Source organism: Anas platyrhynchos, chromosome 4, assembly GCF_047663525.1.
Source record: "Anas platyrhynchos isolate ZD024472 breed Pekin duck chromosome 4, IASCAAS_PekinDuck_T2T, whole genome shotgun sequence".
NCBI lineage: Eukaryota > Metazoa > Chordata > Aves > Anseriformes > Anatidae > Anas > Anas platyrhynchos.
This window is the reverse complement of record NC_092590.1, coordinates 15,049,909-15,065,146: the sequence shown is the minus strand read 5'-3', so window position 1 is coordinate 15,065,146 and position 15,238 is coordinate 15,049,909. Positions and strand designations below refer to the sequence as shown.

Below are 15,238 nucleotides of genomic sequence, written 5' to 3'. Positions count from 1 at the left end.
TGGGAGAGAGGGAGCCTGTCTTAACTAGTTGGCAATGTTACCGGCCTGCAGCTTAGGTACTTCTGCCGGCATTGCCATGCCTGGTTTATTACAATGTGCTGTGGACAACAGATAAGACCTTCAAGGGAGTTGGGTACCAAAAGGTGTCTGTGGGTCAAAAATCAACTGCATATTGAAAGTCAGCGGGGAGACCAGACTCATGCTGCTTAGTTTAGAGAAGGTCTTCCTGCTGTACGTGCAGGTGGAGATCTGGTTCTCCAATCTTTGCTAATCAGTGCGAGGTGGGTCAGGACCTGTGCTGGGCTCTGAGGCTCAAGCTCGTCATTTCTTTTTCACCTCTTGCTTGTACAACCCAACTTTCCAGCTACAGCCATGCTGTGTGCTGCCGATGATCCCCTGTTTGCTGCATCTCCAGGTACTGTGGTTCGCGTGAGCACACCTGATAGGTAATTAGAAAATCACCCAGAAAAAAGCACCTGCTCCCTCTGCTAGACTGGTTCTCCTTGCGTCCCGAGGAGTGACAACCAGCAAAGCCATGTGAGAGCCACCGAGCTCCGAAGATCTGCCTTGGATCTCACACAGGGAGCAAATGTCATGTGTAAGCACGTGTCATTTCACAAAGTTATTTCTCAGCGCAGAGCTTTAACTTTACACTGCTTTAACTTTCAACCAGCAGAAAAGCGATCTGGGGGTAGGGAAGGGGAAGGGAAGCAAAGGGGGGGCTATGGAATAAAAGTAAAATTGCTTCTCGAAATTCACGTTGCTCTGAAGCACAAGCAGCAGGATAATATACGTGCTGACACTGCAGAAAGCAGTGTGATTAATTTATATAGTGTGAGGCTAGGGTTTGTATCGCTGCCTGAAGTTACTGGAAAGAGGCTGGCACTCAGGAAATCTGCTTCAGATAACACATCAGTGTGAGATCAGTGATTCTGATGAAAACGGAGGGAGTCAAAAAATAGTTCTTCCTCAAAATGTTTTGTCTTCAGTGAGCTTCTGACCTCACAGAGAGCCCCTCTCAAAAAATATGCTTTAACTTCAGTCGGTTTGGACTTGTGTTCCCAACCAGGTGACAAGCACACTTCCTCGGATACCCTCCTTCAGCACAGGGGAGGCCAAAAGCAGGGAGGCCCCCGGCTCCACCTTGCCACGAGCAGTGCCGATACGTGAGCACCTGGCTTTTGTGCTGCGGGTCTTTCCCTTGGCTCTTCCTCTCCTGTTTTCACGGAGATGATGCTGAATTTGTTTTCCAGCACGGCGAAGGAGGAGTAATAATTTCCGTGTGGGCCACCCTGCCAAGAGGACGTGCTTCGTGCCGGCTTACTGCGCTCATCTCTTCTGGGACGGCTCCAGGCTGGCTGAGCAGAATATGCTAAGAAAGCGATTCCAAGAAAATCACAGTCATCGTCAGAGGAAGGTGCCCATGAAACTACGTCCTGGCATCTTATCTGGAGCAAGGAGGCTCGCGTGGCAGGCTGGCAATGCAGTGCTAAGAAGAGAACTGCAGCCTGGCCAAGCCCGCAGCCCAAGGGAGCCGGGGCAGCCAAACAATGCAGCTTTTTCTTGCTCCGTGGTGTGGGTCTTGTGGCACCAAGCTGGGGAGAGCTCTGCAAGCCACAATGGAGAAAATAACAGGAACTGCCCCAAGTCTGCTGAATAGGGAAATGCCATCCCAATCATTCAGAAAAGAATTTAAAAAGAAAAAAAAAAAAAAAGAATGAGATGAGAAATTGGAAGTGCTTTCAAAGCAGCACAGTGCCAAAGGAAGGCAGCCCAGAAAGGTCCCAGAGATCTAATTATAGTCTGCAATCAATGCTGCTCTTATCCGTGCTGCTAATGAACATACATGAGGCAAGCAGTTTTGCAGCTCCAGGGTTTCTTGCAGTCGAAATAACAGCTCGGTAATAACTAGCCGTCTTGCTTGATTAGGGCTCGCTCTGCCTTCTCCCAGCTTCCCAGCCTTTGGTGCGTGCCCTCGGGAGAAGTGGGAGCTGTAGCCAGGGCTGTTCAGGATGGGGTAAGCAGCCAAAGCTCCGGCACAAATGCATTAATGGCACACAGAGAGACAGGCAACGAGGGACAGGCCTCCCAAGGGCTGGAAAATGCTAGCTGTCGGGATGGGAAAGGACCCAGACTTCCCAGAAACTGCACCGTGGGAGACGATCTTCCCTCATGGAATAAAAAAGCGATGCTCATCCTGCTTTTTCAGGGAATGAAGCTCAGAGAACAGGGGCTGGCACCTCTCTGCTCTCAGATCAGCAGCTAAAATGGACAGCAGAGTGTCTTTGGTTAAGGGCTACGTGCTAATTCCAGGTGGCTGCTTCTTCCGACCCCAAGAAAATAGAGCCTGACTTATGGCTCGGGTCCAGTCAGCACCTGCCAAGTGGAAGGAGATGCTGCTGCCACGCAGGAGCTGTCTTCGCAGGCAGCTGGAGCAGGCCAGAGGCAGTTCTCCAGCATCTTCTCTTTCCAGCATTCTCCTTGTTCCGAAGAAGAGAGCCTGGGGCGTCCCTCGGGCCAGAGAAGGAGCTGGAAGGAGCTGTGCTGGGTATCTGCGCTTCAGCTCCCTCCAGCTTCATGAAGCACATGCCTTTCAAAAGGCATTCTAGAAACATATGGCCTCAATTTTCGCCTGGTTGGTGACATTTCTTCCCTGCATCGCCCGGAGGAAGCTGTTTGGGTGATTATTCATCCCCACAACTCAATAACCACGCCAGTCTGGAGCGGTCTGGTTCCCCGGGGCTGCAGTTACAGCTTGATCTGCTTGGCTGTGAAGTGATTGCTCCCTCCATTCGGTGGGAATGCTTGAGTGCTGGGTGTCTCCCTGGGCTTCAGGTTGAGCACTCTCCTTTTTCGTGGGGTCTGCACTGCATCTGGGAACCCTGCTTGGTCACTGTTCAACCGTTCCCCTTGCTGGGTCGTCCGTACCTTGGAAAATCCAGCTGCTGATGGAGGTTTGGGTGGTTTTGAAGCTCCCAGTTGTTCTCAGTGCCCAGTTGGTGCAAGATACAATAAATTACATCTCCTTTTTTTTCCTTTTCGTTCCCTGTAAGGCCACATCCCAACTTCTTCCTTCTTCATATCTTTAAGGAAACAAAGGCGATCCACTTGAGGAATTTGCAAAGGGAGACACAGCCAAGCAGGAACACAAGCAGAAGAGCTGAAAAACAACCCCAGACAAGCCAGCTTATGACCTCCGGTGCATTTCAGAAGAAAAGAGCCTTTCTTTGGTTTGGCTACAGCTGGAGTTGGGTGGTGCCTCATTTAGAGTAAGTTATACAGGACTGGGTTACACGTCTCTCTGCTTGCAGCCTCTCCTGCAAGGGCATTCTCTCGGGCAGGCAGACTGAGCATCAGAAATGCAAATCCCCTCAAGGTGGGGATGCTTTTTCCAGACTGGTGCAGCTCTCGTTTTGTTAGGAAGCTGAGCTGAGGCCTTCTTTCTCCTTGCTTTTCCTACCCTTGACGGGGGAAGCTGCCCGCCGTCTCTGTCAGGGCTTTGTCGTAAGGAGCTGGCTGACACGAGATGAATAACTGCGTGTGCTGCACCAGGTGCTCTTCGTGTCCCCATTTCAAAGGGACTACTGGGATGGGAAGCCCAGCAGTCACCGATCAGAGGGTCGGTCAGTGGCTGTGCATCTGCGGTGTGTGGGCAGCCAAGCGGTGTTTTCATGCCGTGTGATCCGTGCTGCGTTTGGATAGAGGGAACCGGAGAGCCCACGGTGGCTCGGCTTGGCACAGGGTGCAGGCCGGCTGCCACCCTCTCATCCCGAGGCAGGGATTTCTCAAGCTAACAAAGTGCAGCTGCCGTTTTTATGGACTTAACCCTCTGAGCACACAGGGGAGCGAGTGCTCACACAGCATTTTGGACGCCCAGCTGGGTAACACAGCACGAGGGTCTTGCCCCAGCCCCTTCACTGTGAGACCACTCCTTCCACCTCACAGGAGGATGGCCCGTGCAAGCTCCTGGTGTCCTCACAGCATTAATTAAGACAATTAAGCGTTGTCTTAGCCACAGTAATCCGACAGCATCACTGTGGCTAAGATGAGGCCCTCAGAGACCTCTTTCCTCGCTAACATCTCGCTCTGTCTTCAGAGGGCCACTTCTCTGCTTCCCTTCCTAGTTTCCTCTAAGCAGAAATGCCACTCAGAAGCAACTTGCTTGAACAAAAGCTGTGTTTCCTTTCAGTAATACCAGAACTAAAAAAGGGAAAAAACAATTAAAATGCTCACTCATCCTGGTATCAACCCCCACCAAGCGCTTCCCTGCTGTCTTTGTGGCTCCTGTTTACCAGTGCTGGGCTGCTACAGCAGGAGGTTTAGGAGCACCGAAGGATTTGCGTGCAGAGCCATTCGTTGTCTAAGAAATCTTGTTGACTTAAAAGTTAGTACATGCCTGCTGAATTGCCTGCACGGCCATAAAGCATTCAAGTGAGAATTGTTCTGGTCTCTGGAGCGAAGTTCTCCTGCAGAAGCTGCCTCGGAGGAGCGGAGGGTTCAACAGATTTATTTATTCTTAGCTTGCCTCCTGGTGGGAGCTAACTGCCTGGAGATGGCTTCATGGAGAAAGCAGTGCTGGGCTGTGGCCGCCCTCAGCCCAGGAGGGACACCTGTTTCGACCCATTTCAACCTCCTCCAACTCCTACCTCAGCGACCGAGTGTGCTGTTGAGCGAGGGAGTGGGGCTGGAGAGGGCTGTTGTATTTCTTCTGGTACAAAAAGGGTTGTCTCCATAGCGCTGGAGTGTCACTGCACAAACACCGAGGAATAAAACTCCTGCTGGTAGTGCTCCTGCTTTGCTCTGCCAGGGACCATAAAGATGGCAAGCGCAGCAGATCATGAGCTCCCTGCTGCCAGTCACTGGGTGCTAGGAAGGAAACCGGGGCCCAAGGGGATTGCTGTGAACATTGTGCTCACCAGCAAGGGGGTGTCGGGGTGTTGGTTGGTGCATGGCAGCTGTCTTCATCCTGCTTCGGCCCTGTGGGCTCTGCTTTGCTCAGGTTGACCCTGATGGGTATCTTTGCAGGGTGAGCTGTCTTCAGCAGGGCAGCAGGGTTTTCTGCCAATTATATGGGGAACGGGGCTCTGATCTGTGCTGCGGGATGCCTTGGGAAAATGGTAAGGACCTTGCTGTATGGTCTGTCTTGGAGCAGACTATGGGGCAGTACTTCCCAGCTCTGAAATATTTTTTGCTCTGTGGCCACCTGCCTTGTCCTTTCACATCCACATGTCCTGAATCCAGTGGGAGGCTGGAACAAACAGGTGCTTTGACAAGACTGCAATATCGCCCAGGGTCCCCTTGATTTGAGAGGACTATGTATTTTTCCCAGGAGAGCAGTGCAGGCCAGGGCCAGGGCACAGAGATGTGGTGGCACCTCCATCGTTGGGGTCATCAGCATCCACATGGCTGAGGCTTTCGGCAACCTGAACTATCTGGGAGCAGGAGACACCCTGAGATCTCTCCACATCAGAATTCATTAAACATAAAGACTTCACCATGGCCTCAAAAAGACCCCCACACCAGAAATAGCTGGGAGCTATGAAAACATTTATAGAAGATACCCTGAATATTTCACCATCTTCTTATGCTTTTTTGAGCATATTCCTCATGGGCCTTTTCTCCTCTGTACTTTTCTTTATAGGTAAAGACTACACAGCAGCAGCAGAGCAAGGAGGAGACGTGTGACTAATGTGTCGGAGGAGGGCTTGTCTGTATCCCTGTTCCAGGAGCCCAAGCATTTCACTGCTCCTTGGTGAGTGCTCGGACTTAACTGTACCAGAGGAACGTGCCAGCTGCAATTCTTTCCCAACAAAGGCGCTCTATTCCTCTTTTTAAATGTCGTGTAAATGTCAATAACAAGTCTATAAACACAGCTAACTGTCTGGCACGCTACCCCTCCAGGGGGGAGGACAGAGACGGGCTGGGCAGCTTCCCAGTGAGGCAGAACCTTGCTGGCTGGAGCACTCAGTCTGAAGCTCTATCAAAAAGCAACGTGGGCATAAATAGGTTTTACTGCATTAAAGCCAGCCAAATGTCCCAGTCAGAGCATGTCTGGGGAAACAAGGGGGTAGTTTGGGTGATCTACAGCCCAGCCCTGAGCTGCTGTCATGCTGGGAAAGCTCTGTGCTGCTCCCAGGGTGCGGGGTGCTCCCGGGAGCTGGGGCCTTAACGTGACCTCCCTCACTGCTCACAATTGCCCTTCCCGAGTCCAGACCACACTGGGGCTTGGGGAAGACACTGTAAAACCAACTTTATCCCTTGTACTTGGTGTGGGATGCTTGTTCTGGAAAGAGCGTGACTGTAAGTGAGGGGGGACAGAGGGGAGCATCACCAATGCCTGGTGCGCAGTCAGCAACAGAGCCTCAGTTCCTGGTTAACTGGGTTCGCAGGCTAAGCTGAAACCTGAACTCAAGGACCTTCTTCAGCACACACAGCCTCAAAAGGAGCTTTTTCAGCCTGTCACCAGCCCTGAGCAGCAAATGCAGTCATGCCCTTTGCTCAGACCTACTTTTGACAATCTTCTGAAGCAGCTTTGACCACATTTTGCCAGGATGTGGTGCAGGGATCCCACGTCCTGCCGCTGTCACTACCTCTAGACGCTGCAATCTGACCTGCTGTAAATGGGGCTGCCCTGGGGGCAGTGGTTCAGCAGAGCCGTTCCCCTGCAGGACAGCATCCCTGGGCCAGGGGGAGAGCGTGCTTGGCAAAAGGAGCTGGATACAGACCTCTCTTTTATAGGCTGGCCCCCGGGGAGCAGATTCAGGCGACCTGGCCTTCCCAAGGCCACTATCAGCCAGGAGCAACGTGACTCAATTATCTCTGTTCAGAGGTGGCACAGAAAACCCTAAGGATGCAGGGGTTTGGGAGCCTCAGAGAGGCTGTGTGTGTGAGAGACGGGGCCCAGAAGCACTCTAAGAAATCTGCCTATGTTTTGTGGATATGTTTTAACAGCAAGTGCACAATCACACCTGCCACCAAGGGCTTTATAAACACAGCAGTCCCCGTGTCTGCGTTCTCTAGCAAACACCACCTGGACAAGAGCTCTTTTTTTGGCCTTTCTAACATCCCCTCACCTCCCCCAGCTGTCAGCAGGGTTAGCTCGGACTTCCTTATCTCTGCAGCAGAAACTGTCACATGGGGGTTTCAGCCACAAAACGCACAGGAAGCGTCTGACTGTGGTCACCTCACTCCAAAGCTCGGGTTCACGTTCAAATGTGAAAGCAGCGCTGACCTGAATCACCTGCAGACACAGTGGGGCAGTGCAAAAATATTTTTACGAGCTTTTTTTCCCCTTAAAACCAGGAAAAAAATGGATGGTCTTTTGAAAGGGAAACCCCTGCTGTGTGATTGATTAATAGGACAGTGCTAGTAAAAGAATATTTAAAACTTGAAGCACTTTTGATGATGCTTTTGATGGCGAGATAGGCAACACGACCAGCAGGAAATGGTGTGCAATATCAGAGTGATGTCAATGTCAGGCAGATAGCTGAGCCATCAGCTTACACCCAGCTTCCTGGGTGCATGCAGGTTTCTTATTCCCCTGCAGCAGAGAGCAGCTTTAAAGATTGATCAAACATCCTGCGCCTCACCTTGTCAGCATTTTTTTTTTGTGTGTGATGCAAAGAGTGAGGGAGGAACCTGAGAAACCAAAAGCTTTCCTTCACCCAGCTGCTGTAGAGGGCAAGGCACCCAGGAAAGACAGCTCCTCTTGTGAGAGCAGGAGGCTCCAAAATAGCCACAGACTGCTTCTGTGCAGGGCAAGGGCTAAGCTCACTGCAAGGCTTCGTGGCAGGACAGGAAATACCGTCTGCCAGCCCACACAAAGGCTGTGCTGTGCTTTATTCCCTCCCCCCTGCTCTCTTTCTTACCTTATAGATAAACAGCAGAGGCCACCCAGAGCTCCGGAGTTGATTGCTGAAAATTCAGCACTTCAGGAAGCCACCAAGACCTGGCCAAAGACAGGTGAAACCTGGCCCTGTCTGGCATTACAGTACCTGTTCCCTTCCTGCAGAGGGGAAATTTCCTGCCAGTGCAGGATAACTGTGCATTGCAGTGCCAACAGGCAGAGCTAGTTTGGAGTTGAAGGGCCTCCATCCCTTCTGATCTTGGTTTAAGAACAGAGCCTCCCAGCACAACACACACCCTAACATCCCTCACGCACCAGCAGCCAGGCAGAGAAATCCCACATCAGGACAGGTGGAGGGGGGGGAAGGACTGAGCTTCAGCAGAGGCTGACCCGAAATCAATGCAGAAAAACCTGAAAAGGCTGTTCCTGCTACTGCAAGCAGGGTAAAGAGCAGTTCAGGAACACCCTGGTTAGTGGAGAAACTCCACAGCGTATCTAAGATCAGAGGGAACCTCAAATCAGCCTCAGATCCCTGTTACTGTTAGCCTGAGCTGATCAATTTGGGAGTGCAATTTCCCTTCCAGAAGGAGCATCACGTCACCGTGCTGCCAAGCCTCTTCCAGCCACTGCCCCTGCAAAAAGTTTGGCTCCTTTCCTCGGCTGCAGAGCGTTCTCTGGAAGCGTTTGTGTTGGCAGGAAGGCTGCGTGAATGACCCAGCTCCTTCCTGCTGCAGGCGGCCGAGTCCATTGCGGACGTGTGCTCCTCCCTGCCAGCGCTGCTTGCAGGAAGCTGCCCTCGTGCCCAAACCCCCCTCCCTAACCCCACGGGTATTGAAATGAGACAGCAAGGCACACAGCTCACATGGTTTCAACCTTTATTTTAAACAATCAGATAAAAACAGAACCGCGGTTTTTTAAAAGACTCATTACATCGCAATTATAAAGTGCATTTCTCCCCTTGAATGTTGTGTACAAAAATATCTTTTAAAAACAAAAACATGCACAAAACCCCACAAGGCACTTCCAGGCATAGAGTGAGGAGAGCAGCCCCTTACCTCTATGTTCACATTGGCAATGGAAAAAGGGAAGAGGGGGAAGGCCACAAGTAGTAACTTTGAACTACTATTGGTCAAATAGTCAGTTCCCAGCCTAGCTTCTACTTACGGGATTGCTCTTCTAGCTTATCCTCCATCCTGTTCCCCAAGCACACCGCTTCCACAGCCTGCGAGCATGCAGGCCCCCAAGGAGACAGCACCATGCGCAGCACCCAGACATACATGCCTTGTTCCAGCCCACAAACTGCCCTCGGGAGGCACGCGAGCATGCCAGGAGAGCACGACTTCTCTACAGTGTCTTACAGCATTAGCATCGCACACTAAATCAAAAAAAAAAAAAAAAGATACATCAGTGTCGCTCAGACTTTTAAAAACAGGTTCGAACCAAGCTAGGCAACAGTCCCTCCAAGAGACACAGGTGAGAAGAGCTGACTCAGGAAGCTCTCTGAAGAGAGGAACCAGACCCAACGAGCTCCGGGCTAGCAAGCAGATTTACCACCTGGAGTGAGCGATCAGAGCGATAACAGGCACTGATGTCAGGTTGGGAAGGCAGCAGTTGGAAGCCAGCTATTCTTCCTGCAAGCCCTTTTGTTCCTTCCAGCATCCGACAGCGATCACTGCATCCCTTCTGGGTTTGGGTAAAACAGCTGAAGTAACTCATGCAGTAGTCTCCTCAACTAAAAGCCAGGTTTGAGGAGCTAACAAGGAGTCTAGCCCCACTCTCCAGCCATCCGGAGGCTACTACAGACACCCCAAAGTCTTATAAAGCTTATGCACTAAGATTCCCTTGACCTCTACGTCTACTAACTATTCAGCACCCTCCCTTTGAGATGAGGGATTAAGGTTTTTTCCGCCCGACTAGTAACGCGAGCAGCTGTGTGAGGCTGTTGGCACCCCACAAGCTGGCCACCTCATCTCCCTACGGTGAGCACAGCACAAAGCTTGGGCACTCACGGGGTGAAATGGCAGCAGCCACTACAGCAGGTTCGTGTCCTTCCTTGCAGGTGAGCCCCACCACCCCGTTAGCTACCAGGTAGTCCATGGCACGGAGTAACAAACCACTGGATCATAAAAAAAAAAAAAAAAAGGCAACATCACTTCCAAAACTTGTTGATCTCAAACCCTTGCTGAGACCACGCGTGCCACCGCGCTCTCAGCCAAGGCACTTCCACCACAGTAGGCACATTTCAGTCTTTTTTTCTTAACGGGACGTGGCAGAGTAGCTGTGCTCTGTGTTCAGCTCCCACAGCACCTGAGCACAGCCCCCGGGCCCCAGCAAAAACTCTGCCACACAGTTCACAGAAGGAAGTACTCGCATTCTCGGGGCCCAGCAAGGCCAAGAGCTGGCTTCAGACATCCATCGAGGGGAAAAAGGCATCATTGGTCACTTGTGGTTGAAAGATGGGAAGGTTTTAAGGAAAGCAGTCAAAACTGTCAACCCGCTGCCGTGTTAAAGCGCCGCACAGCTACAGCTAATCTCTATTTTTGGTAACATCCAGCATATGATGAAAGCTTTTCAAGATCAGCTGATAAAACTGGTGACTAAGCATATCAGATTCTCTCCCACAGGCACATATGTCTCCTAATACAGCAGGCTGCAAGCTACACCTCTTACCATCAGTTGTATTTTCGCTTCCAAAAATACCCTTCTTGCCTCGAGCAGAGAGGACCTCGCACGAGGAACTGCATGAGAAGATGACTGCTCCCCACAAGCTGACCACTTCCTAATTCCCTGACAGGCGCAGGCCAGCTTTGCAAGGAGAACCCTGCAGCTGAAGTACAGCACACTTTAAAAAAAATACTAGAACATATTATGGAAAAAAAAATTTAGCAAGCAACACGAGCCAGCCATCACTACGTAGCTTAGGCACACAATACAAGCACTGTAGTGTTTCCCTGGAGAGTAGCAGCTTTACAGAAGAGGAAGGAGTAGCAGCACTGAACAGACAGGCAAGCAACATCTCCTGTTCCTTTGAGCATCTGGAGAGCCAGTTAGCTGACTTCGGGCAGGGAAGGCAGCCCATTACACCGGGGGTGTCCCTGATTATAAGCCAGCCGCCAGCAGAGCGCTGCGCTTTTGCTGGGAGGCTGATGCAGAGCTCCACGGAGCCTCGTTTCCTTCACCTTCCAGCTCATATTCAGATGGGCTCCCAGGCCTGCAGACACACCAGCAACAGTCAGGACTTGGTCTTTAGGTCAATAGTAAGGCCCCAGCTTCTCGTAGCCCGAATAGCTCGGCCACTCAGGGAACAGGCCGTAGGAACAGCGAGGGCTCCCAAACTGGTCAAAGGCACTGCCAAAGTCAGGGCCACGCGGGGGGCAAATGGCTTCCTGGGCAGACTTCAGTTCCGACCGTATGATGCGGTAGTTCGTGCCTCTGTTGCTGTCCCAGTACACTTTGCCATTGCACTCAAAGGAGATGGCAAACTCGACTCTTTCATGGGATTGAATTCCCTCGGGCAAGCTGATGTCAAAGGAAAACGTGTCCCGATCTGACCCTCCGTATGTATCCTTGACGTACTGGCACGGGTAGTCTACAAAGTTTTTCCAGGTGTCGAATGTCATCCTGATCCTCACGCTCTTTTCAAAAGCCAGGTTCTTCACTTTCACTGTGCCCACCACAGACCGCTCCTTCAACATGCAGTTTTCCAGGCACACGCAGTCCGTCTGGAGACGGTTTCTGAAGTCCAGGTAGTCCGCAGAGGGCTGGACAAAATCCAGGACAAAGCTGTCCCTCTCAACCGTCGTCAGACCCACGATGTTGTCGATCAGCTCGGTGATGTTGAAAGGAATATCCAGGGGATCATCGAACTCCGAGAACACCTTCACCATCGTCAGAGCGAAGCCTCTACTGTCTGCAAACGACACCTTCTTCTTCACTTTGGTGTGTGGGAAGGAGTCTGCTGCCTCTTCTGGTCCTGTCAGCAGTGCCTTGCTGTTCAGCTGGATGCACGGCCGCAACGGCTTGTTTGGCTTTGGGGCAATTTTGCAGGCACACCTCTCTCTTCGCAGGGGTGAAGAGCACAGGTACAGCTGCATCGCTACGTCCACAGCCATCGCTTGCTTGTGAGGAAAGTAGTCTAATACTCTGGAGGATGAGAAGAAGGGTCAGTTTATGTTAGAGGAGCATTTTGATGAGTTGTCAGACAGTTGTTACACCACTTTTCCCCATCCACCCCAAAGACTTAGTTTCTATCATCCCCACAAGTCCCTCAAGCTTTGTAAGAGCTGGGTATCTGCACAGCATAATTTACAGGCACTTTAGGAAGTGTCCTGCAGCAGAACTGTCTGGACCTTAGTCTTTTGTACCCTTGAAGAACAAGTTCACCTCCAATTGCTAGAGCTACCACGTGAAGACACAGACAGACACTGCCCTACTAGGCTTGCAATAGCAGGCTCTGGAACATTTTTGATTCAAAGCAAAATCCACGTCTCAGTCCTGCTTATGTCCACAAAACCCAGAGATTATCAAATTCCAGTGCCACATAAAGCAGTATTCCTGCTGCCCAAAAACTTTCCCCATTGCATCTGACAACTTTGTAGGGGCAGGAGCTCATATGGTCACAGGCTGCTGTAGGCAGCTCACCTTTGGTTTTATAGGACCCCAGATGTCACATGTGTTAAGAGGCTGAAAAGCACCCCTTGGATTGAGGTGCATACTTTGTTCATCACCACCTCCAAGAATTGCTCCAACTACTCCATAAAAAATGCCCACACGGTATTGCAAGGATGGCAAGAGCTGGATAAAGCAGAAGGGTGCAGACTTAGCTGACACTGCACCTATGGAGAAGCAGCTTCCTTCCCTCTACAGAATTTTAAAACAGATGCCAGCTCAGACAGGCCGGGAGGTTTTCCTTTCATACCTTAAGCCTCCACAGCACTTGTGCTGAGCCCCAAGGAAACATGAATATAACCACAGGGCTCAGCCACAACCAGCTTACCTACTCGAGGCTGAAGCAACCTTTGGAAACGAGTCCTTGGCCCCCAGCAGGGCAGACTGTGTGCCCTTCCACCATGGTATCTCTTCCTCTAGCATCCAGACTGTTCCCCCAGGGGTGCAGCACAGCCCACCCATGCCTTAAAGTCAGAATATTCCCGTAGTGTACCTTCCCCATTTGGCTGGGGACCATCCTCCAGAGCTACTTGCACTGTGCAGACTGAGCCAGCAGCAGGAGCAGCGGCCGCTGACCGCATGCTACACCAGAGCTCATGCTGCCAAAACCAAGCACAGTCAGCTCGAGTACTCGGCAGCTGTCCCTGGGCCAAGAAAAAGGCAGCAGAGCCACTCTGCAGTTCGGTGCTTTAACTCCCCACCCCATAACACCAACAGAGCGGCTCTGAGCCGTCCTGCACAGCATCCATTCAGCAAGTGCTCTGAGCAAGCCGATGCCCACACGCGGGGCTGGCTTCCCAACACACCCACCGGTTATCCCCTTCTGCATGTCCTCCTCCAGCCTTCTCTGAAGCTCAAGGGCAGCTGGATAGGACGGGCAGCCGATCTACCTGCCTGCCAGCACCATCCCGCTCGGCTCTGCCGAGTTTCTCACACGCACTTCATGTAGGTCACTTCCTCCTTTAAAATCAGGCAGCTCCCAATGCCTCTCTCTCACCTGCATTATTTAGCTGTGTCCTTTCAGTCAAGGAAATTCCCACAGCAGCTGAAAACTCGGGTAAAATCACAAGCACCATAAGCATCAGCAACTCCCTAACGCTCATAATGCAGAGGCACGAAATACCCAGCCCGATTTGCATTACTTGGAGCTTTTTTCCAAGCTTAGGGACTGAAGTACAAGCCCTCTACCTACCTATATTTACAAGCAGCCACTTTCAGCCTGTTTCATGCCCCAGACACCTTCCTGCTCTTCACTTGGAGCCCGCTGCTCCCCAGCTCACATTCACAACCCTTTGCTTTCAGGGGTAGCATTGGCAGCCTGGTGCTTACGCATTGAAGCTGGGAGCGTGCAAACAGCTTGGGCAAACAGCAGGGAGCAAGCAGCAAGGGGCAGGCAGCAGGGGCTGACCCCCTTCCCCTCCAAAAATAAAAAGAAGAGGCAGGCTAAATCAGACCAAATCCTCTACCTCTGGAGGTGCCCTCCCCAGAAGATGCCCCTGCTCGCTCTGAACCCTTCACTTTCAGGAAGGGGAAGCAGGTGAGAGCAAGAGGGGTTATTCACACTCACATTTAACCCAGCCTGGCTGTCGGAACAACCCGAGCCGCCCCCAGCACACAGCCCAGCTCCCGCAAGCATCCCCTTGCGTGCCACCCGCCCCGCTCCCCCAGCCCCAAATCCCAACCCTCAAACCCATCCCAACCCCAACCCGGGGCTGCTCCCCGTGCAAACCTACAGGGAGCCGAGACCCCCCCCCAGCCGTTCCCATACCTGGCACCGTGCATGGGGCCGCTCCCCGCCGCCACCGCCGCTCCCCCCGGGCCACCCCCAGCCCCGGCCCCGCTGCCTTAAGACGGCGGCGCCGCCCGGCCCCTGCCCGGCCCCCGCCCGGCCCCTCCCCGGCCCGCGCCGCGGCCAATGGCAGCGGGGCCGCGGCCATGGCGCTGAGGGGCCCGGCCACAGGCAGCCCCCAGCGGGCACCCGCACAGGGCTGGAGGTGCTGATGGCACCGAGAAGGGTCCAGCGGGTGGTCCGCTGGCCTGACGGGCGCCTGCTGGCTTTGCTCTGCCCTGATCCCCCTCACAAAGTTGGGGGGTAAACAGAATTTCCCTCTCTCTCCCCCCCCCCAAAACCAATCCTCTGTGTGAACAGCTCTGAGCAATGTCACTCTTGCCTCCTTTCCAGCCCATGAAAGTAGGGTCGAAGTGTCGACATTTGGTTTGAATTAACTCATGGAAGCGCACACAGCTATTGTTACACCCAGGGACTGCCTGCCGCAAGCCGCCGCTTCATAAACTTATTACTCTGCAAGGAAAAAGGGGGTTTTGTTGAGGGGGGAGAAGCATTGCTTTAGCCTCGCGGGTTTCTGCTGTTAGATAGAGGCAGTGGTGAGTTTTAAAGGAGCTGGGAGATGTATCCGTGTCCGTGGCAGGACTCTTGGAGGTGTGGATCAATATTTACAGTGCTACTTCGAGAGGGGTTGGCAGCAGGGATGAGAGGCACCATGCCCAGATTTGCCCAGCAGCAATGGACAGAGACCCAAAAGGGCCCGTGGGTCTTCTCCACTGCTGCCTCAGGCAGAGTCAGCACAACCCGGCTCAGCATTGCTGATCATGGGATATTGTGAAAAGGGATTTCCCAGACAGATCCTGGTGGAAGTGTAATGGATGAGCCCAAAATCTGGGAAGCCCCCAGCCTGACTTGTGCCCTGCTGTGAGCTGCCTGTG

At 52.4% G+C, this 15,238-nt stretch overlaps 1 protein-coding gene and 1 long non-coding RNA gene across 2 annotated transcripts; one reads left to right on the top strand and one right to left on the bottom strand.

Annotated features, from left to right (window-relative positions):
• The first annotated feature begins 507 nt into the window (after positions 1 to 507).
• On the top strand, positions 508 to 7,868 carry LOC113843533 (uncharacterized). The gene is made up of 5 exons (XR_005265483.2): positions 508 to 598; positions 1,070 to 2,954; positions 3,054 to 3,269; positions 5,642 to 5,752; positions 6,739 to 7,868. It is a non-coding gene; the product is annotated as an uncharacterized lncRNA (long non-coding RNA).
• An 839-nt stretch (positions 7,869 to 8,707) lies between these two features.
• PPP1R3B (protein phosphatase 1 regulatory subunit 3B) lies at positions 8,708 to 14,390 on the bottom strand. Its single transcript, XM_027456414.3, has 2 exons — positions 14,283 to 14,390; positions 8,708 to 11,989 (listed from the first exon to the last, which is right to left on the bottom strand). The coding sequence occupies exons 1-2, from the start codon at positions 14,294 to 14,296 to the stop codon at positions 11,098 to 11,100; spliced, it is 906 nt and encodes a 301-aa protein (XP_027312215.1). The 5' UTR covers positions 14,297 to 14,390; the 3' UTR covers positions 8,708 to 11,097.
• Between the last annotated feature and the right edge of the window lie 848 nt (positions 14,391 to 15,238).